At 38.8% G+C, this 27,165-nt stretch overlaps 2 protein-coding genes and 1 long non-coding RNA gene across 9 annotated transcripts in view; 1 reads left to right on the top strand and 2 right to left on the bottom strand.

The window, feature by feature from the left end:
- The window catches only part of LOC130920469 (testis-expressed protein 2-like), a 36,638-nt gene extending 33,826 nt beyond the window's left edge, over positions 1-2,812 (bottom strand). For 2 of the 4 annotated variants that reach the window (XM_057843720.1, XM_057843724.1), the window contains exons 1-2: positions 2,576-2,742; positions 2,014-2,105 (exon numbers count right to left, since the gene is read on the bottom strand). The gene's annotated coding sequence lies outside the window, so the exon portion shown is untranslated. Of the gene's footprint in view, positions 1-2,013; positions 2,106-2,575; positions 2,743-2,794 lie in introns of those variants that run through there. The other 2 variants (XM_057843722.1, XM_057843721.1) reach the window with 2 other exon arrangements.
- A 7,796-nt stretch (positions 2,813-10,608) lies between these two features.
- LOC130919812 (myeloid-associated differentiation marker homolog) lies at positions 10,609-11,685 on the bottom strand. The gene has a single exon (XM_057842371.1). The coding sequence runs from the start codon at positions 11,503-11,505 to the stop codon at positions 10,609-10,611; it is 897 nt and encodes a 298-aa protein (XP_057698354.1). The 5' UTR covers positions 11,506-11,685.
- A 4,085-nt stretch (positions 11,686-15,770) lies between these two features.
- Positions 15,771-19,063, top strand: LOC130920584 (uncharacterized). 4 transcript variants are annotated; one of them, XR_009064187.1, is made up of 4 exons: positions 15,771-16,158; positions 16,848-17,325; positions 17,424-17,635; positions 17,737-19,063. It is a non-coding gene; the product is annotated as an uncharacterized LOC130920584 (long non-coding RNA). The 4 variants fall into 4 exon arrangements; XR_009064188.1 differs by lacking the exon at positions 15,771-16,158 and having other exon boundaries at positions 16,645-16,997; positions 17,201-17,325; XR_009064186.1 differs by lacking the exon at positions 15,771-16,158 and having other exon boundaries at positions 16,645-17,325; positions 17,537-17,635.
- The last annotated feature ends 8,102 nt before the right edge of the window (positions 19,064-27,165 follow it).

Below are 27,165 nucleotides of genomic sequence, written 5' to 3'. Positions count from 1 at the left end.
ATGGCAGTCCCTGGGCGTTCTCCTGCCTCCGCCTTCCCCTCTCTTCTCTGGCTGGGCGTCCGCCCTGCGCTCCGTCGCGGGTCGCTGGCTGGGCGCCGGTGTATCAGCGGGGTGTCGCCTGCACCGGCGGGGGACCCTGCCTTGCCTGGGGCTTGGTGGGCCGCTGGGGGTCCCGTGGCGTGCCGTGCCGGTTGGGGGGCTGTGGCTCGTGGTCCGGGTGGGCGGGCGGGGGTGGGTGTAGGCGTGGGGTTGGTGATGCGTCCCCTCCTGCCATCCCTGAAGGCCGGTTGATGGGCGCGCGGGTGGCCCGGGGGACCACCCTGGGTCCCGGGGGGGGGGTGACGGTGGCTCCTTTGCTGGGCGGTTGGAGGAGGGATGGGCTGCGCGTGGATCCCCCCGCCCGCCCTCCCTCCCTCCCCGGGCTGGCTGGGTGTGGGCCGTGGCCCTGGGTTGGTGCCCGCGCGGTCTCTCCGCCCGTCTGCGTGGCTGTCGCGCGCCCGGTGGGGCTTGCGTGCTGCTGGATGTGGTAGGGCATGCTCGGGTTGGGGGTTCCGGTGCCGGGATTGGCGATGCGGCGGCGTAGGGTTGGTCGCCAACGGGCTTTCACTCATAAGAGATTCACACGATTACTGGGTTCTAGATCACAGAACTGATTTGTGTACACTCTACCCCTTTCAATCACTTAGTTTATAGTCTTATAGACACCCCCATTCTCCTCTTTCACTGGCCAATAGGCCCCCACATGGTGTAAACCGGAAATACATCTCGCTGACGATAGCACCAGCATATTAGTAGCTAGTTTAGATGTTCAATGTATTTCTTGTTGTTGTTTGTGTATGTGTTTCTTTTCTTTCTTCTCTTGTATTTCTTTTCTTCTGTCCCCCCATAATCCCTTCCTGTTCGCTGCTTTGTCATAATAAAAAGGTATTTTGAATGATCACAATGGGAGTATGTCAGACTCTCAATGTGAAACATTAAAACTGTTCAGAATCCGGGCACTTAGACTTCCATTCTCTGTGTCAAACAGCTGAACAGGACAGGTTTAAAAAAAAAAAAAAAAAAAAAAAAAAAAAAAAAGAACAAAGCTGACTTCCATATTGAATTTAAGGAATTTGAAGCAATTACAGCAAAAATAATCTATGTATAGAATATTAATGAGAGAAGCACGAACATGCCTGCGGGCGCCAGATTTTCCTCGAAGGGCCATATGAGTGGCCAGTAGCTCAGTGATTGGACATTTTATGTTTCTAGGAATGTTTTGGGGGAAAGATTTGTAAAGTTTGTCAAACATTATTAATGAGTCACTACTAAATCTTTTGGGGATGGCTATCATTGATAACGGCCATTGCTTAACATTGTGAAGTATCTTTCCATAGACAGAGCTCAATCAATAATCATCAAATGGCTTGGTTTAAGCCTACTGTGATGTAAATTATCAGCCCATTGTCCTGGTACTTGTATTAAATGTATGGGATAAGTAGAAACCTGGCTGTGTGAGGACAGGCAGAGTTTCTAGACAGCAACCTTGCAAAGCAGGTTCCTTGCAGGTAAACCAGTAAAACCCCTTTTTTTTCTGTTGACTTAAATATACACATTATCAAACACAAATTGAAATTGTTGGTTTCAAGGGAAACTTCGGCTTATCTGAGGTCGGGTCATGGGGGCAGAAGAGGCGTTTCCAGGGCAAAATTTCAAAATTATGCAACAGTGATTGCCTTAGGCTTGGTTTCTGGAGCACGAATTTGGCTAAAACTATTCATACTTTGAATGATCAATTATGGTCAATAAATGTTATGATGCAATGTACTTAGTCGCATGATATACAGTATGTTTGAATTGTAAGAAACGGTTTGCGTTTATAAATTTCATCCTACTCTTCTCCTATAGAGTACAGTATTTACCTCTTCTCTCAGTCCTCTTTTCTCTCTGTCGGGACTTTGCCCTCCCATAAGGTTATTTGTAACTCAGGAAACCGATCGATAATGAGTTCGCATTTACTGGCAAAGTGCTTACCTTTTATTCTCAGTGCCATTCAATCCAGCTGGGGACGTACATCTGCCCACTGTAGAGTCAAGTTTCACATTTTCATGATGCTCAGACGCCTGCTGTAAAAATATGAACATATGAACATGAATAAATCATCCCGCGTGTTAAAAAACGACAAAAACAAAAAAACACATCAGTGGGGAAGTACTGCTTTGATTATTAAACTGACGTTCAGTACTTAGCCTCATAATTCGTGCTGCTAGCAAGCACACCCGAAACAAACCAAAGTAGTGGAAGCTAATATCTAAAGGAATTGTATAACTGCGTGGCAAGCAAATGTGTTTTACATGTATTGTCGAACTCTGGACAATTATCAGCAAACTCTCAATTACTATACTTTTAGAGAAGCAAACATGGATTATAACAACATTGACTGAGTGTTCTCGACAATGAACAGATGAAACAAAGTGGCTAGTTTCCTACGACTTACTAAATCACCGTGTTGGCAAGTATATATTGGTCGAAGGTTAGTTACCTCGACACTCGTGATATAAGAACAGGCTTGAAAAACAAAAACAAAACATCTTACCGTGTACCAGAAACCGTGATTGTGAGAAAAATACACCAATTTTTTCCGCACTAAAACGGTGTATCCAAACGTCCGATATCAGATATTGCGAACAGCTCACTCACTGTGACACTGCCTTGCTTAGCCTGTTGACAATTGACTCAACTCCTTGTCCAAAAAACGTATTTGATATTGCAAAGGCTAAACAAGTCAATCACCGAGTAATGATCATAAACTCACTATGCTTTCGAGTTCATGGAACGATTTTTCTGATAAGCCACTTGAAGAGTCTAGAGCAGATGAGGCAGCTGTGAAAAAGAAAACAATGCGAAGTTGTGGATAAAAACTTACTGTATATTCACAAGTTTTTAATACTGTAAACCTTGGAATGTAGACAATGACAATGTATTTCGTTTCATCAATTAACCAGATAAAATTACTAAAGAGTCTCATTTCACTCTGTTCTTTTTAAATGACATATTTACCTGATTGATCAGATTAATTGTTGTATACAGTGAATTGCAGAGCAAAAAACACGTTTCTTGGGAGTAAAACTAAACAAAAGCATATTTAAAAGGAAAAATAGTCCAATATGACGTTTGACAAGGGATTATACATTATCCAAGTGAATGCAAATGTTGCCATCTAGTGTAAAATCTTGGTAGTACATAGAAATCTTTGCACCTCTCCCAACTTGTAAACTAGTCGGTTTAGTGTCTATCACTAGCCACGTTTACATGCTGACTTTTATTCATACCGATTCTAATCATTCCGAATGGAAATTTCACATCAGCTGTTTACATGTCACTTCATCTATTCCGATCCAGCGTTTACATGTGTCTGCCTTTATTCCGAAAGGACGTTTGACAACTGCCGTCTGACATGCGCAGATCAATCAAAACAAAGCGTCACGTTGCAAAACATGGAGATCGATCGTCAGATCAGCTGCTGTTCTAACTTTTCGAGTGGAAACAAAACTTCAGAATGACACGCCGTTCATTTAAAAAGTTGTGTGGGTGCGCTGTGCGTGTGCTTGGAAGCCATGTTGCATGTGACGTTACTTACGTCACCAAGTGACGTCACCATGTCAGTACGGAGCATGTGCAGAAAGAACGCAACCAGACACCATTCCGCTTCCCTGTTTACATGATATAATTTTACTTCTAATCGGTTTGGGAAAAGGAATATTCCACCCCTTGAATCGGAATGAAATTCCATTCGGTTTGGGCCTGTTCATTCCGAATGAGGTGTTTATATGGAACACATTTATTCGGTTTGAACAAATATTCCGATTGTAATTGGAATATTTGGCTCCATGTAAACGTGGCAAATGTTTGTGTAGTTGTGATCAATTGATCAATTGTGTTTGTCAGTTGGCAAGGGGTTCAAACGTTCAGAGAGAGAGAGAGAGACAGACAGACAGACACACAAATACACAGAGATAAGAGACAGACAGACACACAAATACACAAAGACAGACAGACAGAGCAAAAAAAAAAAAAAAATAGAGATCCCCATAGAGGTCCCCACCAACCTTTAAGCAGCCTTATATAATGAGTTCAGTTATAAAGGTAATTTAGATTGTCTTCCGATATGTTGTAAGGATAGAATTGACCCTGCCATAATTAAGTGAATTATTTTATTATTTTCAGACTTACATTTACCCCTTTTCACTTCCTGAATGTGCCTGTCCATTTCTTCCCCTCAAACGCACGTTTGATTGGCTGATGACTTGCATTTATTTAAAATGTATTCATTTATATTCTACATTATTTGTTTAAAATGTTTTTTGCAGCCTATACAGAGATTTTCTTCAGATAATCATACATTATTCCTAATCGAGGTAAAAAGTTCATTTTGTGGAGTTTTTCTATGCTTGTGGACAATCGATGTACTTCATTGACAATTTCAACATATTTTCAGGGCGCAGGCATCTCTTTAAAAACGATGGCCTTCACCTAAATAAGTCAGGAGTGCGGTTACTAAGCAGCAGCATGTTTTATCTCTTGAGGCACAGACAGTCTGCTTATCTCGAGGAAAGGAGGCAAGCTGTCCCAAAACATCTGATAAACATTGAGGCTGGTGAGCACGCAGGATCGTCTCCTCCAAAAATGGAGCCTACAATCGCTGAAGGAGAAGTGACTAAGCCAGCCCTGCCAGGCTGTGACCAACCCTCTGCTGAGGCTCCACTGCCTCAACGGGAGGAGACCCTGGTAGCAGGTGATCGACCTCCTTCAGAAGAGACCCAAGAAGCGGCTCCATCAGCTCAACAGGAGGAGAACCACCTGACCGTGCAATCCTCTGCTGACGAGGCCCCATCCAGCCTCAAATCCTCACACTCCAAGACGCCAACACGCTGCCGACTCCAAGCTAAAGCCCCATCCAGCCCCAAATCCTCACACTCCAAGACGCCACTACGCCGCCGACTCCAGGATAAGGCCCCATCCAGCACCAAATCCTCACACTCCAAGATGCCACCACTCCGCCGACTCAGTCAGGCTAAGGCCTCATCAAGGCCTAAATCCCCACAGTCCCGGAAGCCACCCCGCCGACGACTTAGTTTGGATGGAATAATGAGTCAACCTGGTCTGGACTCCATGGATCTAAATAGCAAGGTTAACCAGTCTCTTGATCTCCTCCTCTCTCCTCAGATCTCCCTGGAATTCTCTCGGGGCAAAGCCAAAGCACTACAACTCTGGAACTACACGGTATTATCCTTCTATGGAGGAAGCCATGTTTGCGACACCAATATGATATGCACCGGGTCCAGGCTGTGACAACATTACAAAGACTGTTCTGTCCCAGCAAAAGCCGGGGCCCTATGGAGTACAGTCTGTATGCTCAACAATCCCAGTGGTGATAAACAACACAAAAAGGGCTAGATTGGTGAGAAATAAAAAACGTTCAATCAACTCTGCCAATCTGTTAAGCATAGTATGTCATTCCCAAAACTCACCAGTGAATCCAGTCTGGCATCTCCAATTGGCTCTGCTAAATATAAGATCTTTAGCTGGCAAATCTTTCTTAATTAATGATTTTATCAGCAAACATAACCTTGACATGATGTTCCTAACAGAAACTTGGTTAGATAAAGATAAGAGCTCGACAGTTCTGATTGAGGCAACCCCCACAAACTTCAATTTCTTTAGTGCGCCAAGAACCCATAAGAAAGGAGGTGGGGTTGCCAGTCTGATCAGGGACAGTTTCCAATGCACAAATATTTCATGTGGTCAGTTTGATTCCTTTGAATATATTGTCATTCAGCTAAAAAGCCCTTGCAGAGCTGCCTGGGTAACACTTTACAGACCACCAAAGTATAACACAATGTTTTTTGATGAGTTTACCAAAATGCTGTCTTCTGTCTGCATGCACTTTGATTGTGTTGTTCTAGTGGGTGACTTTAACATTCATGTTGATAATCCTGAAGAAGGATGTGCTATAGAGCTTTTAAATATTTTGGATACATTTGGTTTATCTCAGCATGTCACAGTTCCAACACATAACAGAGGGCACATACTGGATTTAATAATATCCAAAGGTCTTAACATCTCTGAGGTCACAGTGAATGATGTTGCTCTGTCTGATCACTACTTCATTATGTTTAAAATGACCACCCCAGTCCATCCTCTGAAAAGGGAAACAGAGGTAATTAGGAAGCGTTACATAAGTGATAACACTTGTGCGTTATTCACACAGGCCTATGCCTCACCATTAACCCCTACAATAGCTCCAGTGGAAGAACTTGTAAATAGTTTCAGTTCCAGTGTGATGACAGTAATAGACACTATTGCCCCGATTAAGACAAAATCTTTGTCAAGAAAGAAGAGGTCACCCTGGAGAAATGCCATACTAGCTATAAAACAAAAGCAAGTTTGTAGACGAGCAGAACGCAGATGGCGAAAAAACAAACTCCTAGTTTTTTATGATATCTACAAAGACAGTCTTCGCAAATACAACCAGGAACTGAAAAATGCTAGACAGTCATATTTTTCAGAGATCATTAGTAGAAACACTAACAATACCCGCACACTATTTTCTGTTGTTGACAAACTGACAAACCCACAAGCATCAATACCTCAGGAATTGGCATCTGAGGTGTCCTGTAATAATTTCGCAGCATTCTTTACACACAAAATACTAAAGATTAGACAGACTGTGTGCAACTCCAGATTAACAAATGTTACACTAAATGCCTCCCAAAATGTCCCCCACGTCAATCTTAGACAGTTTAGCCTCTTGGACTATGCCACTTTAACAGAAATTGTGTCGAAATTTAAGCCCACAACATGCTGCCTTGACATCCTTCCTTCAAACTTTTTCAAAACTGTTTTTCATTGCATAGCCCCAGACATACTTCAGATTATAAATACTTCTCTCCAAACAGGAGAGTTTCCTCAGACTTTAAAAACTGCAGTAATAAAACCTCTCCTAAAAAAACCTAATCTGGATGCCTCAACCATTAGTAATTACAGGCCAATATCAAATCTGACATTCCTGGGGAAAATTATCGAAAGGGTTGTGTTCGAACAGATCCAGAATTATATGATGCAAAACAATCTTTTTAACTCATTTCAGTCTGGATTTCGACCACAACACAGCACCGAGACTGTGCTTATCAAAGTCCTAAATGATATTCGTCGGAATACCGATGCAGGCAAATCATCTGTTCTGCTACTATTGGATCTCAGCGCCGCATTTGACACGGTTGATCACAACATACTACTCACCAGATTGGAACAGTGGGTAGGGCTTACTGACACTATTCTTCAGTGGTTCACATCCTATTTACATGATAGGGATTTCTTTGTGTCAATCGGAAACCATCAGTCAGAACGAACCAAATTCACGTGTGGAGTCCCTCAAGGGTCAATTCTTGGACCACTCTTATTTAACATCTATATGCTTCCGTTAGCTCAGATAATGGAACAGTAGGACATCTCCTATCACGCCTATGCAGATGACACACAACTGTACATTTCTGTGTCCCCACATGATTATAGTCCCTTAGTCACCCTGAGCAAATGCATTCATTAAATCAATGAATGGATGTGCCAGAATTTTCTCCAGTTAAATGTGCAGAAGACAGAGGTGATCATTTTTGGGCCAAAAAAGGAAAGGTCAAAGATAAGCAGCCAACTTAGCACAATGTCACTTACAGCTACAAATCAAGTCAGAAACCTTGGCGTAATTATTGACTCAGACCTAAAATTTGATAGCCATTTAAAGTCCGTCACTAAATCCGCTTATTACCACCTAAAAAATATAACCAGAATTAAGGGGCTTCTGACTCAACAAGACATGGAAAAACTCATGCATGCATTCATTTTCAGCAGATTGGACTATTGCAACGGTATATTTACAGGTCTTGATAAAAAATCAGTCAGGAAGTTGCAGCTGGTACAGAATGCTGCAGCCAGAGTCCTCACAAATACAAGGAAGCTGGACCACATTACACCAGTTTTGAAATCGCTACACTGGCTTCCAGTAAGTCAAAGGATAGACTATAAAATACTACTGCTCGTCTACAAAACACTTAATGGCCTTGGACCAAAATACATGCTTGACTTGTTAGAGTCCTATGAGACATCTAGACCCCTAAGGTCGTCTGGAACCGGTCTTCTGCATGTTCCAAGAACAAGAACCAAGCAGGGTGAGGCAGCATTTAGTTATTATGCTCCTCACCTCTGGAACAAGTTACCCGAACGTCTGAAGTATGCTCAAACTGTTAGCTCTTTTAAATCAGGGCTAAAAATGCTTTTGTTTAGCACTGCATATCTATAACTGTCTATATATTTCAATCTACCTGCTTTCTATTCCTCTTGTTTTTATCTCCATTGCTGATTTCAATTATTATTAGTAGTAGTAGTTTTTGTTTTATTTTAATTTTATTTATTTATTTTTATTCTGTGATTAAATGCGATCTTTTGTCTTCGTTTCTACGTTGCGTTGATTTAAATGTGATTTTTATGATCTTCAAGTGATGTAAAGCACTTTGAATTGCCTTGTGTTGAATTGTGCTATATAAATAAATTTGCCTTGCCTTGCCCTGGACAAAAGTTATAGTGTTTTACCTGATGGAATGCTCCATTTTTTAAATTTATTTTTGTTATACTCTGACTAAGAAGTTTTTCTTCAGTTATATTTAACTTATTTATTTCGACCAGGGGTGCCCAATCCCGGTCCTCGAGAGCCCCTATCCAGCTTCTTTTCTGTGTCTCCCTCCTTTAACACACCTGAATCAAATGGTCAGCTCATCAGCAAGCTCTGCAGCAGCCTGATAACGATCCTGATTAGTTGATTCAGGTGTGTTAGAGGAGGGAGATATGGAAAACAAGCTGGATAGGCGCTCTCGAAGACTGGGATTGGGCACCCCTGATTTAGACAATGTTGAGTGATCTTGAGACAAATGTTTATTTTTTGCATTCCTGGATAGTTAAGAGATTATTAACAAGATTGTATTTATTTTGTGTGTGTGTTAATATAATTGAAGTTCAAATATTGCAATTTCCAATTTGCTAATAAAATCCAGACATTTATTCTGGAAGTTTTCAAAATGTATCTTTAGTAGTTTTTGAAAACAAAGGTTTGAATTGAACAGTGTATCACCTGAACCATTCATTCATTCATTTTCCGAGCCGCCTAACCTCACGAGGGGTCACCTGAACCAATACCCGTGAAAGTTAGTATAAATCAATAGATTTATTTTGCATTGATCATTTAGCCTATCAATTCACTAGATTAAGATTCGTGGGAAATGTAGCCTTGACCCCAGTTCACTCATTCTGTATGGTCTTATTACCGTAATGTCCCATCCCCAGCAAAAAGTGTACATGCAGGTTATGCTGTTATATCATCCCTACCAATGTTGAGACCAAACCGCCCTTGATTTTAACAGCCCAATCTTTTGCTAGACAGACTTTTGATAAAGCAAAAGTAGCAGCAGAAGCAGCAGGTACGAAAAGTAGCAGGTACGAAAGGCAAAGTACCGTACTGTCCCGAATATAAGACGGCCCTGATTATAAGACGACCCCCCCCCCCTTTTTTTTCATGACTGAAGTTTGAAAAAAGACTTTTTAACACCAAATTAATTTTTACACAGAAAATAATTACAGTACATCCGAAACAAATGATTATAACAATATATTTGAGAGAAAAAGCATGTTACTTTGCCTCATTCAAATCTTAATATCTGAACATTTAAATATGCAAACTAAAGTGCAATCACATTTGTAAATGAATGGCTTCTGGTTTTTGAAATGTAAATAAACCAGTCTATTGTGATAAAATAACAAAATTGCAATAACTTCATTCACCATCAAAGTGAAGTCTAACTGTAACTGTAGTCTTGAAAAAAATCTGAATAAAGAAAACATTGCAATAAAATAATGCAAACTCATTAAAATTGAGAGTAGCTGAGATCTGTCATTACAGAACATCGCTTCAATGATATCTGGCGCCATCTAGCGTCGTGAATGGGGAGAGTAGCTAAGATCTGTCATGACAGAACATCGCTTCAATGATATCTGGCGCCATCTAGCGTCGTGAATGGGTATGATGTCTAGACAGCGAACATAAGACGACCCCCTCTTTTTCAGTCTAATTTCAATGCAAAAAACACCGTCTTATATTCAGGCCAATACGGTAAGTATATTACAGTATATACTGTAATAACCATAAAACGTAAAAGAAAAAAAGAAAACAAAGCTATACAAGTCTATTTTTTCATGAATAAGAAAATTGTGTAAAATAATGTGTGAGGTGAACTAGACGTCATAAAAGTAAAGTTCAGTCATTGTTCTATTAATAACTCCAAACATTTTAAATTCAACGACAAGCTTAAAATGTACAAATTCAGTTAATACCGAGCAGTAGTTTAGCCAAGTGTCAGTAGTTTCGTAATTTATTACAATATGTGAACATTTTGCATTTCCATATTACATTGAATACTTGATAAAGACCATAACATTACATGAATTGTCTATTAACAAACATCACTTCAATTTGTCATGTTTAAAATTCATAGAAAAATAGACTATTTTGAACAAAGAGTAAATTCATGTACGACTCCTGTCCCACAAGAGTTTGATGGAGAATGTAAGATCCACGGTATACGACAACAGTGTGATACAAGCAACCACTGTTTCCATTATGACCAGCTCTGGACCTTTGCTTGCACTGTTTCCTAGCTGTATTATCCTGCTAAAACAAATCACTGTATTTACTATGTATAGCAATAGTCCCGTTACAGTGAAGCAAACCATTAATCTATCAAAAGGGAGAAAAAATTGTCCTGCAAAGTCACCCAATATTACCACCAGTGTGACAAAAGACATGATGATACAGACGCAATATGACATTCCAGACACCCACAGTTGCCAATGATGTAATCCATTGAGCAGACCATGACTCGCTTCCACAAAAAGCGGAATCATCTGAAGGCCCCCCCACAGTTGCACAATCTTGAGAAAACCAAGTATACTGCCCATGAAACCTCTTTGCTCCTGGACCTGGGAGCATAAGATGAATGATTCCAAGGAGTAGGCAAGGAAAGTAAGGCCAGATGTCACGGCAGCCGTTACAGGACGTGGCCAGGCCTGCTGTCGATCCATGATGAGCCATTGAAAATATATGGAGGCAGTAAGACACATTAGTGACCCCAAAACTGCCACAGTCACAGTCAGGTTTTTCCATGACAGCGGAAGGAGGCTGTGAAACTGGATAGTGCTGAGAATATGGATCAAAAGGGTCAATATGAAGAAGAAGCACCAGGTTGAAATACATAAGATCTTGATGGCTTGAAGGTGTTCCAGAAGCAATAGATTCTTGGTTAACTCTGCTGATTCCAGCACTGTCACCAGACTGAATGTTGTACAGCTGGATAACACTTCCCATGATCGCACCAAAAAAAGAGGACTGGCAAATTCTCTGGCTTCAAGTACAATTACAGGCATCTGAACAATTTTATATGTAGATATGGAGATATTTGCAGATTAGCGTAAAATGTTCTCTTTCTCAGTTCCTGGGAATGTGCCTGTTAGCCAGATAATATAGATTCCAACATTGTAGCATCCCCTTAAATTCTTGAGTTTGTCTGCAGAAAAAAATGTTAAAAATGTCCACTTGTTCGTTCGTTCGTTCGTTGTCCTTTGACCAACAATTTACATTGTGGCATTTACTGAATCTATGACAATAAGCCTCGCCTACTTCCTTTTTGAGGTGTCTGCAGTGCACATTAAGTCTCAAACAGGAAGGTGCAGGTGGCCACAATAAAAGGTAAATGCAAACAAAACTATCTTCCCTCTGCTTGCTTCTCACGGAATGCTATCATTGTTTTCTGAGCAACCTACAGTCTAAGCCATTGTGATCACAGCTTTTTTTTTTTTTTTTTAATCATTACTAATTTATTTATTATTAAACTATATTATTATTTCTATTATTACCCAATTTCAGTGTTAAACTGAACCATTTTCGAGAGTAAAATGTAATCTTTTTTTTTTTTTTAAATAATTAGTATTATATTTAAATTCCTTCCACGTCCCAAAAAATATGGCTGTTGGGCTGATTGAACACTCTAAATTGTCCCTAGGTATGAGTGTGTGCATGAATGGTTGTTTTCTCATTCTGTCCTACGATTGGCTTGCAACCGATTCAGGGTGTACCCTGCCTACAGCCCATAGTTAGCTGAGATGGCTCCAGCACCCCCACAAACCTCGTGAGGATAAGCAGCTCAGAAAATGAATGAATGAATATTTTTTTAAAAGTTTAGTCCTTTGTCACTATTTGAAGTGGTGTGGTAAAAAATAAAAAAGGAAAAAAAACAATAACCTTTAGAAAATAAAAAGGAAAAGTATGAATGATAACCACATTTTTGGAGCACATTTTTCAGATGTAAACAATTTCAATTTTAAATTATTTCACCATATGGAACAATGTTGAGCAGTTCAACACTGTTTGACAGCTGCCTACAAAACAGTTTAAAGTATGTTAGATTATCGTTGTTAATCAATACATTTTCCTGACTTTGGCAATCAATACAATATATATGAACATTTTCTTCAAGGTAAAGTGAGCAGTAACATCTACAACAAATTTCTGGTTTCACTGCACTACAATTTTCTGTATTCTTTTAACAAAGGCAGGTGATTCAAAACTTGAACGCATACAAAAAGTCCAGTTTTATTAAAACTTCCCATTATATTTGATCCATTTGGTTACAGCCACGTTTGTGTTCATTTTCGAGTGCAATGCTTCACATGACAGTGGGCACCGTTTGAATCCAACGGAGTAAGCATTAACTCAACCAGTGTCACGTTTATACCACACTCCTGGGGAAAAAAACAACCTATTACCAAGATTGCAATATCTTAATCAGTCAGACTATGTAGCTCACTTGACCATGCAGAGCACACTGCTCACTTAAAAGTTGTTGAAAGTTGTGCTTGCCTAAATCAAGGTTTGCTTTCCAAACTTGCAAATGCAAGTGGAATAGGATGACTTGAAAACATAGGTTTTGCAAATTTATGTTTTTTTGTTTGTCTTTTAAGACATTGCCGAAACAAGAAACACAAGCTAAACCCTAAAATCAAAACACATGATCTATTCAGTGGTAGAATGCGGGAAATCTATGACATGAAACACTGGGGAAACTGCAGGGACATCAAGGGACGAAGATGACTTACTGATGGAGGTATATATTGTTCCGCAGTCTATTTACTAAGTCCTTATCCTGTTTTACTGCGTTTACATAGTAAAGCAATTAAATGAATGTGCCAGACAAGTTGCAGCCTCTCTTATGGTCACTTTCCTTTTTGCTCACAATAAAACAAATATTTCTTAAACAGTATTACTCAGAGTCGCCCAATTTTCTACAACAGATCATCTCAAATTCCCCAACTTGACAATCACTTGCTGTTGTGTCTTCTTTACACCCCATTCAATTCTCCTTTTTTAGCCCATAGAAGAAACATAGATGAAGGGGATTGGCCTCATGCTAGGAACCTATTTTATGTGGCGGGTATGAGAAAAGTGAGAAGAAAGCAAAGTGTTTTTTTTTTTTTTTTGTTCGACTTGGCAAAGAGAATTAGGAGCCCACTTCAGGAACAGTAGGCTTTGGAGCCAGATGATTTGTTTGGAGAAGCTCTGCCAAGCCAAAAATGAGGATTAGCAGTTTGCAGGTTCCCATGGAACCAACAAGAGGTCGATAGGGCTTATTGGGTCCACCCAACCCCTGCATTATGGCAACACTATCATTAACAACAACAACAGCAACAACACAAACACACGGCTGTGCACACTCATGTAACCCCCCCCACACAGTTTTGAATACTTTAAAATTTTATTCAAAGGTTCCTCGTAATTCCCAGATGTCTGCAACATTTATTACAGATCTGCCGTATCTAATATAATACTGCATCAATAAATATCTAAATGATGCTTATGTTTCAGGTATTGAATCGAGTGGGGTGAAATGTGGCCAGCACACATAGTAGCAGCCTATCTGCCTCATGTTCTTGTCTGAATGTTTTTCATCAAGATAAACTGCACATTTTACAGTCAGCTTGTATCAAGGGCGTAAGTTTGCATAGGGACGGTAGGGACATAACACTACCAACTTTTTTGGCTGCTCAAATTGTCCCCGCCAACTTCTAAGCATTAAATAATGAGCTCAATTATATAGGTAATTTAGATTGTCTTCCCATATGTTGTAAGGATAGAATTGACCCTACTATTATCAAGTGAATTATTTTCATTATTTTCAGACTTATATTTACCCCTTTTTCACTTGCTGAATGTGCTAGTCTATTTTTTCCCCCTCAAAGTCACGAGTGGCTGATGATTTGACCCCACACACACACGCACTGAGACACACACGCACACACACCACAAATTTTGCTACTGAAAGTCTGACCTGCATCAGAGTTAGCATAACATTAAGCAGTGAATTTGCTTACCTGCAAAACTCGAGTAGGAAGCTGCTTAGAGAAGTGTCGTCCTGTATGTGTTTTCTACTGTTAACGTTAATTAACTGTGAGAAATGTTGTGAACCGAGGTTTACCCACTCCTCCCCAAATTTCATTTTTATTTTATTTATGAGGTCTTCAAGCAGCCCAGGGGAGCTTTCATTTTTTTGTTGAGTTTGGCTGTGCTTGTAGACAAAAGCAGTCGTGTTTTACCTGAAGGAAGGCTCCAATTATTCCATAACTAACAAGTTTTTTCAGTTATACTTAATTCATTTATTTAGGCAGTCAATTTGATTGGTCCTAAGCAGTGTTGGGCACGTTACTTTAAAAAAGTAATTAGTTACATTGCTCACTACTTCTTCCAAAAAGTAACTGAGTTAGTAACTGAATTACTCTATAGTAAAAGTAACTAGTTACCAGGGAAAGTAACTATTTCCGTTACTTTAAAAAGAACTTGTTGTATGTCAAAGAATTTGAAATTTTCTGAGCAGTATTCGAGTCAGTGGAATAGAGAAGAACAGACAGGTAGTTAACTTGTTAGGTGCTTCAGCAGATTTGAATTGCTTACCACAGATGTCGACAAAAGCTTTGCCCCGGGACATAAATTACACATTACATGCAGGTTCTTTCCTTTAATTTCGACAAACTTGAAATAGTGTCTATATCTCCACCTCTTAAAGGACAATTTTTCTTCTGAATGCTCTGCCATCCCGACCCTGTGCATCTGTTTTGCGTGTGTGTGTTTGCCGCACGCGCTGTTACGGTTTGCTTGTGAAATCACCGGCTCTGATTGGCTTACCACGACACATGACTCTAACCCTCAGCCAATCACAATCACTTCCATCGCATCTCTCGAGGGGCTGCTTTCAGGTAGGCTCGTTTCCCGACAATTCACGTCACCTTCAAAGCGTCTGCTGTCCTCAAGATGGAAGCAGAATTATTGCTGGCTGACAGTGGGAGATGGGAACGAGGCTAGCATCAGGTGTAGCAAACACAGAAACGTTACCAAACTTTGAAAAGCATTGTCTAATTGAATGAGCAGGGACAAACAGCTTGGAGTCAGAAGTACATGCACTATTCTCGAACCTGAACGCACCCCAAGTCTTGGATAACAAATCAACAGAGCAGAGAGTCGACTCGACACGGCTGGTAGTTTCGTCAGTTTATTCAGAGTAAGTAACGCACCGCTTTTGACCGTCAGTAACGGTAGCGGCGTTGTAACGGCAGAAAAAGTAATTAGTTAGATTACCCCGTTACACTGTTAAAAGTGCTACATCCACAATGTAGATTTAGTATATTTCAAATGCTTGTGATTTACCTTATTTTATTTGTTTTGTCATAAAAAGGATCAAAATTATTTGCCTCTACTTGAAATGCAAAATTATATATATAAGAATTTATTGTAAGTGCTACTGACACATTATATTTGAGTATTTTTTTCCACGTGACTGTTGTGTACATGAAACATTATAAATTTGAGTTTACTTGGAAAATTCATAGTAGTCCTTAAACGAAAAAATTGAGTTGAGGTTAGTGACTATCCATGAAGCTTGGCAGCAAAGGCGGCAGAGGAGGCAGACTCAGACAATACACGTCCTTTGGCATGTTCCCTACAGAGCAAATTTCCTTCAGGAAAAAAAAACGGTAAGTTCCACTAATATATCTGAGTGATTAGTTGTGCTAAAACTATTGTGACTTGCAATGTTTGCTTTAGAGGTCCCGTTTTTTCAGTTAACATTAGCTAATCGCACTTTAGCTATACCTGCCGTCACACATGGTAAATGTAAGCTAACTGCTACGAGTTAACCAACAAACGTGTTTTTTTTCCTCTATCAACATAATTCAAATGGATTCTTAAAGCTGAGAAACAGAGCTTTGCGGTGATATACGACACATTACACCAGTGCACTGTGAGGGCGGGGGGAGAAAGGCAGACAAGTGGGGCTGCAGCCTTTCCATTGTAAAGAAGAGTCCGAAGGTTGACACAGAAGATTTCTTAGATAAAGTTTAGTGGTGATTTATTTGTCCGGCATGAAAATCTCTCACCTTTTGGCGAAATTCGCCATTTTGAACTCAAAAAGGGTGACCTGCGTGAAATGTATAGATCCGAGGAGAAAATTTTAGGGGGGGGGGGATTTTTTTTTTTAATGTATAATGAGTATAAAAGTGTTCAGCCAGAGTATTTAGCCAATATCACCCTTACACTTATTTTTGGCAGGCGTAGTAGGCCTACAGAAGTTGACAATTTTCTGAGAATATGATGATTATGATGATGAATCCATTGTGTAATTCCTGTTTTTTGTGACCTTTTGATTCTTAACATGATGTTCTAGGTTAAGCGAGCTGGACTTGTAAAAGATGTAGTGATGTTCTGCCAACAAGAAAATATTGCCCCAATGACTGATAATAATGTGAGAATCCCCTTAAACGGTGTTTGTGGAAATGTTGGCATATGTTCTTAAGACTAAGGTAAGGAGAGTAAGGTAATAATTCATTACTTTTTATACTCAAAAATACAAACATGGTGACTATGTCCCTTTACTTCTTGATTAGAGGTCATCATGTATGTTAATTTGATGTATGGGCTAAAACTAAATTTTGCCTACAACTCAAGCATGTATCTTCAATAACAAAATACTCCTACCCCCTTCAGTATGTGATAAAGATGGCATGCTTCTGCTTACAGATCAGTAAGGAGTTCCGCCCAATTAATGACATACCGAACACACACCAAAGATGTTGTCACTGTTCCATGCAAAAAGAAGAGCTGTGGGCCAAAGGATCAAGTCACGGATGCTGCAACGCATCCAGGTAAGAGGGGAAAAAATAATCTTACATTAAATATTTTTCATTACATTCAAACACCTTTCCTCTCATGTAATCTCATGTCCACTCCCCTCTTCTACAAGTACTCTCCTCTCCGCTCCTTTACTGTTTCCTCATCTCCTCTTTTCTCATCTCCACTATTCTCATCTCCTCTCACCCCTTCTCTTCTACCATATCCTTCCCTTCTTTTTCATAGGACACAACTGTCTCTGTTGATAAGAGAAGGGAAGCGGTCCTGAGATGCTTGATTGAGTACATTGGGGGCCATGAAGAGGACCTTATAAATGACCATAATGTATGTGTTCGGCTTAAAGCTACTTATCTATTTGATCTGTACTACCTCACTCACCAAACTACTTTCTTCTTTGTCTCTACCAAATGGGACTTGAAAATTAGGTGCATGCAGTGCTGATACTGCCGGCATCGTCATTGACTGATACCCAGTCATCAGAGGTTTGCCCAACTTGGCAAAGGCATGCTGTCTTCTGTTTGGACTGATCTATGCTCTTGAGCTGAAATATCCTGCAAAACTGGTGCACACATATGAAGTCTTTCAGCAGCTCTTTCTTGCCATGAATGTCATGCCTCCCAAACCATCACCAAAGTACACTAATTTGCTGAACAAGCTGAGTTAAAATTTTATTTTCAGTTTTGAGATTTTTTTCTGTACATTTTCAGCCACATTGAGAGTGTGAGATTTGCTTTTGTTGTTTTTACATTGATTGCCATGGTAGTTGGCAGAGTGTTTTGAGAGGACTGCACTGACTTCTCTTTGTTTTGCTGTGTTCAAGTTAGGACATTTTTGGCCATGTTTAAGACAAAGCAAAACTTTTATGAAATAAGTGTTGTGGCAACGCAGCTGAGCCACTAAACAGTTTCCAGTGTGTGCGTGCCCTCGCTTGGTTGCTCGGTCGGTCGACTGTCTTTTATCGCTGTGCCATCTTTGTTATGCTAAATTTTGTACATTATGGCTATATCTATGCCAGGAAAAAAATTAATAAAAAATAAGAATAAAAATATAAAAATAAATATTTGAAATGTCTTTTCAGCTTGTTCTTCATTTAAAATCGTTGCTTTTCACTGTATAGTCTATTTCAATGTTTTGGTGTGCTTTACAGAGAACGAAAGCGATCTCATCTGTCAGAAAACAAAACAGTTAAATTCTCTCGGAGTAATGAAGCTCCAGGCTGCTTATATGAACTAAACACCATAAAAAATGTATTATCTGAATAAAGAACTAAAAAACAAAATAAATGAATATTTTACCATCACTTACGTTCTCTTTAATGATAAATTTTACAGTAGAATTGTTTAATTGAGATGAATGTACTTCTGGCGAATAACCAGAAGTACATGAATCTCAATTAAGGCCTATTTAAGTATATTGAAAATTATTGTATTACTTTACATGAGCTCAAAAAAATTGAGTTAAACCAATACTACTGATAATGCCTAGTTGGCCCAATCAAGAAAATTGAGTTCATTAAACGCATAAAAATCCAGTTGATTTAAACCAATACCACTGCAAATCCCTAGTTGGATAAACTTAATTTTCTTGATTGATCCAACTAGGCATTATCAGTAGTATTGTTTTAACTCAACTTAATTTTTATGAGCTCATGTAAAGTATTAAAATCATTTTCATTCTACCTAAAAAAGGCTTGAAGTTTACTCAACTTAAAAAGACCAATGCAATCGCTTGCCTTATTTTTTATAAGTAAGATGCAGGTTTTTCTTTTTACAGTGTACTGAAAAAATAACGCCGTTACGTAACGGCGTTATTTATAACGGCGTTACTCCCAACACTGGTCCTAAGACATTTTTTTTTTTTTTTTTTAATTACTGGATAGTTGAGAGACTATCACGTTTGTTATTTATTGTGTATGTCAATATAATTTAAGTTATGTTTAAATATTGCAATTTAAATTTGCTAATAAAATCCAGACATTTATTTTGGAAGTTTTCAAAATGTTTCTCTAGTTGTTTTTGAAAACAAAGGTTTGAATTGAACGATGTATCACCTGAACCAATACATATAAAAGTTAGTATATGTCAGTACAGATTTATTTTGCATTAATGTTTTTGCCTATCAATTAATTACGTTCATATTTGTGAGAAATGTAGCCCTGAACCTCATTCACTCAATTTGTTTGGTCGTATTAATGTCCCGGCCCCAGCAAAAAGTGTACATGCAGGTTATGCTGTGATATCGTCCCTACCAATGTTGAGACCAAACCTACGCCTTTGCCCTGTATGGCTGTTCATTGTCAGTGCTCCATCGCACAATGCAGTCCTATGGGAAGCAAATGTCATACAGTAAGTGTACAAATTGTACACCATTCCCAAGCCTGAATAAAATCAGAGGGTTGAATCAGAATGGGCATCTGGCTTAAAACATTTATGAGTATTCATGCAAAGTATTTCACACTGGCTCATTTGTGGCCTCTATCAGCGCCATTAACTGTGGGTCAAAGGTAAAGGGGAAGAGATGGAAAACGGCTTCATGAACAGTAAGAGATGAGGAAAGCAGATAGCCTTCAACTGAAATTAAAAATTTTGAATGCTGGGACTATGAGAGGAAAACTTGCTGACAATTGATGATTATGAGATAAGTAAATATACGATATTTCCTGTCAAAGAGAGCAGGTGGAAAAGCAGTAGTTTGTTTTGCCATTGTGCAGATAGAAATATAGTGTCAGATAAACTGATGAGAGTGAAACGCGAACTTGAGAGTTGTTTATTGTGCTTGCAATTTATAGTATGGTATGGTATGGTATGGTATGGTATGGTATGGTATACTGCTGTCCCTGTATTATTATTGTATTATATATTGTTGAATTATTAATTTATTTATAATATAATACATGATACTTCAATACTTCAGTTTATAAACAAAAATCCTCCCGTTAATGTGAAGACAATGATGACAAAAATGTTGTTGTTGGTGCTGCCCTCTGCTGGTTCAAAGTTTGAACTGTGATTCTTGATTAAAATCATTCTGTTTTTCAATATACTGTACTGACTAGCAGGGGGCGTTGTTACAGCTTTGAGGACTTATGATACAAAAAAATGTCCATTGAGAACCCCTTCATACCGCTGAAGCAAAGATAGAATTCATTAAATCTTTGCCGCCTCCCCCAAAAAATAAAAATAAATAAAATTAAAAGTCAACCACCATTTGAGCAATGAATAATAACATTCTGTTAACCACATGTATATTTAGTTATCATGTAATATGTTCATTCAAGTATAAAATTGTGAGACATCTTTCAGCAAGAGCTCTGTATGGATTAAAGAATGAACAGCCATTAGCAAAATCTTGAATGCTTCATATTAACATTTGGCATTGTATAATATTAAGTTTAAACCCCCAAAGTCAAAGAGCTATTCAAAGGGATATCTTTCTATTACATTAGACAGACAATAGTATCAACGACATGAGAATTTGAGAGTTTGATATGAATTTCACATTTCACAAATAAGGTGTTCTAATAGGATAAATCATCGTTTGCAACATGTTACAAAATTCTTGCAATATGGGTAATGATGGCAAACGTAGGATATTTAGCATTTCTTAAACCTCTAAAGAGGAATGACTTTACATTTCTGTTTAAATACATTCAAACAGACTTATGTTGTATTCCTTTTTCTCAACCAGTTTTTTTTTTTTTTTTTTTTTTACTGCATTTCAGGTTAAACATAACAACAACAAAATGAGCAGCTAACTTTAATAATAAAAATTGGCATCACTATATTTTATAATACAAATTCACTCCTACCACTTTTTTCTTGTATCAATGCAGCAACAACTGTATTAAAGCATTTTCTTTAAAAGCCAGTGAGTCTTACTGTGGAGATGTTTTAGCCTTTGCAGATTTGTTTTAATTTTGCAACAATTGAGGATTTGTGAGCATGATCTGCATTTAAGGTCATGCCATAGCACTTCAACCAGAATCCGATGTTTTTTGTTCATTCAGAGTTGGCTTGCTGGCTACAGAACTCACATATGATTCATTCTTTTTTAGGATTTTCCGGTAAAAAAAAAAAATCAATTCATGGTGCCATCATTCAAAGCAAGATGTCCAGGTCCTGAAAGAGAAAAGCAGCCCAAGAACATCATATCTTAAATGTCGGTATGATGTTCTTTTTTGTGAATGTGGTGTTACATTTAGACCAGATGTAATGACCTTTGTAATGAACGTAAGGAATGTAATGAACTTTTCATCTTGAAAGTCCATAGACTTTTATACCAAAAGTTCTGGGAATCATTCAGATGTTTGTTGTTGTTTTTTAAAAAATCTAATATCAGAGGCCTACATTTTTTGTGTTCCTTGCAAATGGAGATGAATGCACTGTTGCCCGTCCTGAGACAGACAAACAAACAAACAAACAAACAAACAAACAAACAAATAAATAAATAAACGTGTTTGATACATTGCATTTTTGTATGTGCACCTGATTTGTGGTGCGTTAAACACATCTTCTGAATGGCTTGGCATAAATTTCTGCCTAATCATGCTTTGGCGTTGTCTTTTTATGGATTAAACAGTTCAAGTCTTGTCGAATGTAGTTGTATCGCAGCTTCTTAGTTTTTTTTTTGTTTTTGTTTGTTTTTTTCCTCACTAGATTACGCAAACTCCAGATCATATATCTGGAGCAATTTGGAACACTTCTTTGGTTGGTATTAATTTATCTAATGGAATGATCAATATTCACCTATAAAGATTGGAATCTTACTGTTCATGTCATGAGCACTTCATTTTCGCAATGTGACAGACACAGTGCAGATTTGCATACCCGGAGTGCACTTCCCAAACATTACTGACAGATTTACTGCATGCTATGTGAAGGTCATACATGGGAACCAGCTGTCAAGTAGAGAACAATTCTCAACGATCTCTCCCACCCTCAGTGCTCCTCTGTCATGGATCCCCAAATATGCTGGCATGTTTGACAAATTTAACAGGCAAGCCTAGGTATACATATCACCTGCCACATTGCTGCCCCGTTACAAGGTCATATGATATATAAATATCTGTATACCAAAGCATTTTTATTGTATTTCAAGACACCTTATAAATATAATAAATGCATGAAATAAGATTAAAATTATGTCACTACCAGTGGCAGTGAACCATCACCAGGGTGCTAGGGAGCGTCAGGGGGGAGTCAACCCACTGCCATATATATACTGGACTGTCTCAGGAAATTAGAAAATAGAAAAATAGAATCCTGAGACAGTCAGGAAATTAGAATATTGTGTATTCTAATTTCCTGAGACAGTCCTGTATATATACACAGGACTGTCTCAAAAAATTAGAATATTGTGTATTCTAATTTCCTGAGACAGTCCAGTATATATATATATATCACTGAGTGTCAAGACACAGTTTTGAATGCCCACAGCTGGATTTTTGGGGGATTTTAAGGCTATAACATGTTAGTATAACAAGGGTCGTGATGCAGAAATCGCAGACATCAAGGAGTGATCGAGATTTTCTTTTTCATATATTTACCCCTTTAAACAATTTTTTCAATTTTTCTTTGTTTGGATCGATTATTTATCATCTAACATATCGGAGAAAATGCGATAGTCACAAAAAAAATACAATTAAGCGATAGTTATGAGGTAGATATCCGTGACTTTTTTACAAACGCCATTTTTTCTCATTGTGACGTCATTTGTTTAAAAGTTTAAAATATGCGAGTGAATAATTTTTTAAAGTAGTTTTTTTTTTTCAAACGAAATATTAGACATCAATTAATGATTCTAAGCTACAAATGACAGACATTTTCAATAATAAATACAATGAATTACCTTAGTTTTATGGCTGCGTTAAAACAAAAGCGGTTGCGTGACGTCTGTAAACGGGGGTTTTCAGGGTAAAACGGACAAATTAAAAATAGTTCGGGGCTTAATGCGCCATGAATCTGCTATGGCAGCATATAGACCTATTGTTCTATCAAACACAAAAGTTCTTTTGGCTTAAAATAGAGCAGTTTCTTTTAAAGAGGAGTGCAAGAGCAGAAACTGCTTTTTCAGTCTTGTCTGTGTTTTCCGCCATAAATAAATAAATATATGTATATATATATATATATATATATATACAGTATATACAGTGCCTTGCAAAAGTATTCGGCCCCCTTGAACCTTGGAACCTTTCGCCACATTTCAGGCTTCAAACATAAAGATATAAAATTTTAATTTTTTTGTCAAGAATCAACAACAAGTGGGACACAATCGTGAAGTGGAACAAAATTTATTGGATAATTTAAACTTTTTTAACAAATAAAAAACTGAAAAGTAGGGCGTGCAATATTATTCGGCCCCCTTGTGTTAATACTTTGTAGTGCCACCTTTTGCTTCAATTACAGCTGCAAGTCGCTTGGGGTATGTTTCTATCAGTTTTGCACATCGAGAGACTGACATTCTTGCCCATTCTTCCTTGCAAAACAGCTCGAGCTCAGTGAGGTTGGATGGAGAGTGTTTGTGAACAGCAGTCTTCAGCTCTTTCTACAGATTCTCGATTGGATTCAGGTCTGGACTTTGACTTGGCCATTCTAACACCTGGATACGTTTATTTTTTAACCATTCCATTGTAGATTTGGCTTTATGTTTTGGATCATTGTCCTGTTGGAAGATAAATCTCCGTCCCAGTCTCAGGTCTTGTGCAGATACCAACAGGTTTTCTTCCAGAATGTTCCTGTATTTGACTGCATCCATCTTCCCGTCAATTTTAACCATCTTCCCTGTCCCTGCTGAAGAAAAGCAGGCCCAAACCATGACGCTGCCACCACCATGTTTGACAGTGGGGATGGTGTGTTCAGGGTGATGAGCTGTGTTGCTTTTACGCCAAACATATCATTTTGCATTGTGGCCAAAAAGTTCAATTTTGGTTTCATCTGACCAGAGCACCTTCTTCCACATGTTTGGTGTGTCTCCCAGGTGGCTTGTGGCAAACTTTAAATGAGACTTTTTATGGATATCTTTGAGAAATGGCTTTCTTCTTGCCACTCTTCCATAAAGGCCAGATTTGTGCAGTGTACGACTGATTGTTGTCCTATGGACAGACTCTCCCACCTCAGCTGTAGATCTCTGCAGTTCATCCAGAGTGATCATGGGCCTCTTGGCTGCATCTCTGATCAGTTTTCTTCTTGTTTGAGAAGAAAGTTTGGAAGGACGGCCGGGTCTTGGTAGATTTGCAGTGGTCTGATGCTCCTTCCATTTCAATATGATGGCTTGCACAGTGCTCCTTGAGATGTTTAAAGCTTGGGAAATCTTTTTGTATCCAAATCCGGCTTTAAACTTCTCCGCAACAGTATCTCGGACCTGCCTGGTGTGTTCCTTGGTTTTCATAATGCTCTCTGCACTTTAAACAGAACCCTGAGACTATCACAGAGCAGGTGCATTTATACGGAGACTTGATTACACACATTAGGATTCTATTTATCATCATCGGTCATTTAGGACAACATTGGATCATTCAGAGATCCTCACTGAACTTCTGGAGTGAGTTTGCTGCACTGAAAGTAAAGGGGCCACATAATATTGCACGCCCCACTTTTCAGTTTTTTATTTGTTAAAAAAGTTTAAATTATCCAATAAATGTTGTTCCACTTCACGATTGTGTCCCACTTGTTGTTGATCCTTGACAAAAAAATTAAATTTCATATCTTTATGTTTGAAGCCTGAAATGTGGCGAAAGGTTGCAAGATTCAAGGGGGCCAAATACTTTTGCAAGGAACTGTATATATATATATATATATATATATATATATATATATATATATATATATATATATTTTTTTTTTTTTTTTTTTTTTTTTAAAGACATTTTCATTAGATGACTTGAATAGCTGTTTGGAAAGACTTTGGATGACTCACCATGACCACAGTGTAAAGTGATCCCTCGTTTTTCGCAGTTAATGGGGACCAGAACCCGCCGCGATAAGTGAAAAACCGCGAAGTTGAGCACCCTGCCCCCTAAATTTTTATTTTGTGTGTGTGCTCAATGTATTTATTCAGATTTAGCATTGGAAAGAGATACATGTAAGACATGTTTTTTTCTCACTTTTTCCCCAAAGTATGATTTAAAAAAATGTGTGTGTATATATACCCCGCGACCACTCCCAGCCATTTTCACCGGAACAATGCCCTTTTACTGGATTTTGACTGATTTTGCAAGGCCCACAGAAAATTTTGTTTTACCTCTATATGAACATGGAACCCACCAAAAAAAAGATTAGACTCCCTTCTTTCAGCAGAAAAAAATGTTCGTTCATATCTTTTTCCATTCTTTAGAAATCAGCATTAGAAAATAGCTTAGTTTGAGCAATTTTCCAATTTCTGATGAAAAAACAGAAAAATTGATCTTTTTGTGAAAGCATACATTTCAAATATAAGTTTGACTTATACACAGCTATTTTTTGCTCTAGTTACATCCCAAACATCTGAATAATGTTTTCCTTTTATAAAATAAGATGAACAACAAGACAAATAGAGCTTTTGATAGCAAAGTAACAATTTATTTACACATAACTAACTGAAAGATGACGCTGTTCTGGCCGCGACAGCCGGTTAAAGTTTTCCCTCATCGCCGTCTGTCTCATACAGATGATTTTTTTTTAGTCTCTGCGGGCTTTGCTCGCCAGCAGCACGGACTCAAAGGCTACGTACGCTGCACTAGTGGTGCCGGTCGTTCTGCTCGGTCGTCCAGGGCCTGGCATCCCGGGCGTCCTCATCCTACCGATTGTTCTGCTCGGTCGTCCGCCGCCTGGCATCCATTCGGTCGTCTTACGCTGGCGCCCAGCCGTGCGGCTTGGCCGCTGAATCAGGTTGCGGGTCTTACCAAATGCGCTACTGCCCTCCAGTGGCCAGTTTTATTGCTTTAAAATGGATTTTCAGCTTTGTGCTTTGGAGCTAAATTGAATCACGACCCAAAGATGTCTTTTTTGAAAAAAAGAAGAAGAAAAAAAGGAATACGTCTTTGGGACACTGAAACAATTAGAACTAGAACGTATTTATATGTTTTTGGGAGCAAATGAGTTAATGGCCACCAGTCACTTTATGGCGATCGTGTGAGACAAAGGCACAATTCCCACTTATGTATATTGTGTAGCAGCAGAAGAGCCTTTTATCCACTTCAAAAGCAGTACAAGAAATAGAATGTCATTAAATCAAAGGTCATTCAAATTCATGGCTTCAAAGCGAAAATAAAATTATTGCATAACAACAAACTAAATAGCATAACTTGTGATTAATGATACAATAGGAACAGTAACAAAAAATAATTTGCACAGAGAATGAACTTTGAATGCTATTTAAATCTGTAGCGCCGTGATGCATTCTGGGAGGCATGAGGCATTTTGGATGACAACAGTATTGACAGGTGACAGCAGAGTTTTTCTGTCTCTCCCAAGGGAAGTCTTTATGACACTCTGAAGGGAAAACAAAGATTCAGCTTGAGATGAACAGTGACACAAATTCTAGTGCAACCCGGTTTGTGTTTGTCTTTTATAAAAGTACAGTTCATTAAGTGACATATTTAATTCCAAATGTTCATTCTGTAGTACAGATTTGGTGAACATAGTAGATCTTTATCAGAGTCACGGGAGTGCAGAGCACATGCATCTGGAGCAGCTTATGCACAGAGTACATTTTAGGTGATGCTCTCTCGTTTCCTCCTTTGTCATCCCTCTAGCCCTCCCACCCGCAGCTGCCCCCTCAGTCACTCTAATCCACTGGTGGAATTTCACTCGACAAGTGATCAAAGACCAGTCACACGTCGCCAGGTGCGGCTGTAACTTCAACTGTTGACAACCACC

The sequence above is a fragment of the Corythoichthys intestinalis genome, chromosome 8 (genome assembly GCF_030265065.1).
Source record: "Corythoichthys intestinalis isolate RoL2023-P3 chromosome 8, ASM3026506v1, whole genome shotgun sequence".
NCBI lineage: Eukaryota > Metazoa > Chordata > Actinopteri > Syngnathiformes > Syngnathidae > Corythoichthys > Corythoichthys intestinalis.
The sequence above is the reverse complement of the archived record's forward strand: the minus strand, read 5'-3'. Positions and strand labels throughout refer to the sequence as shown.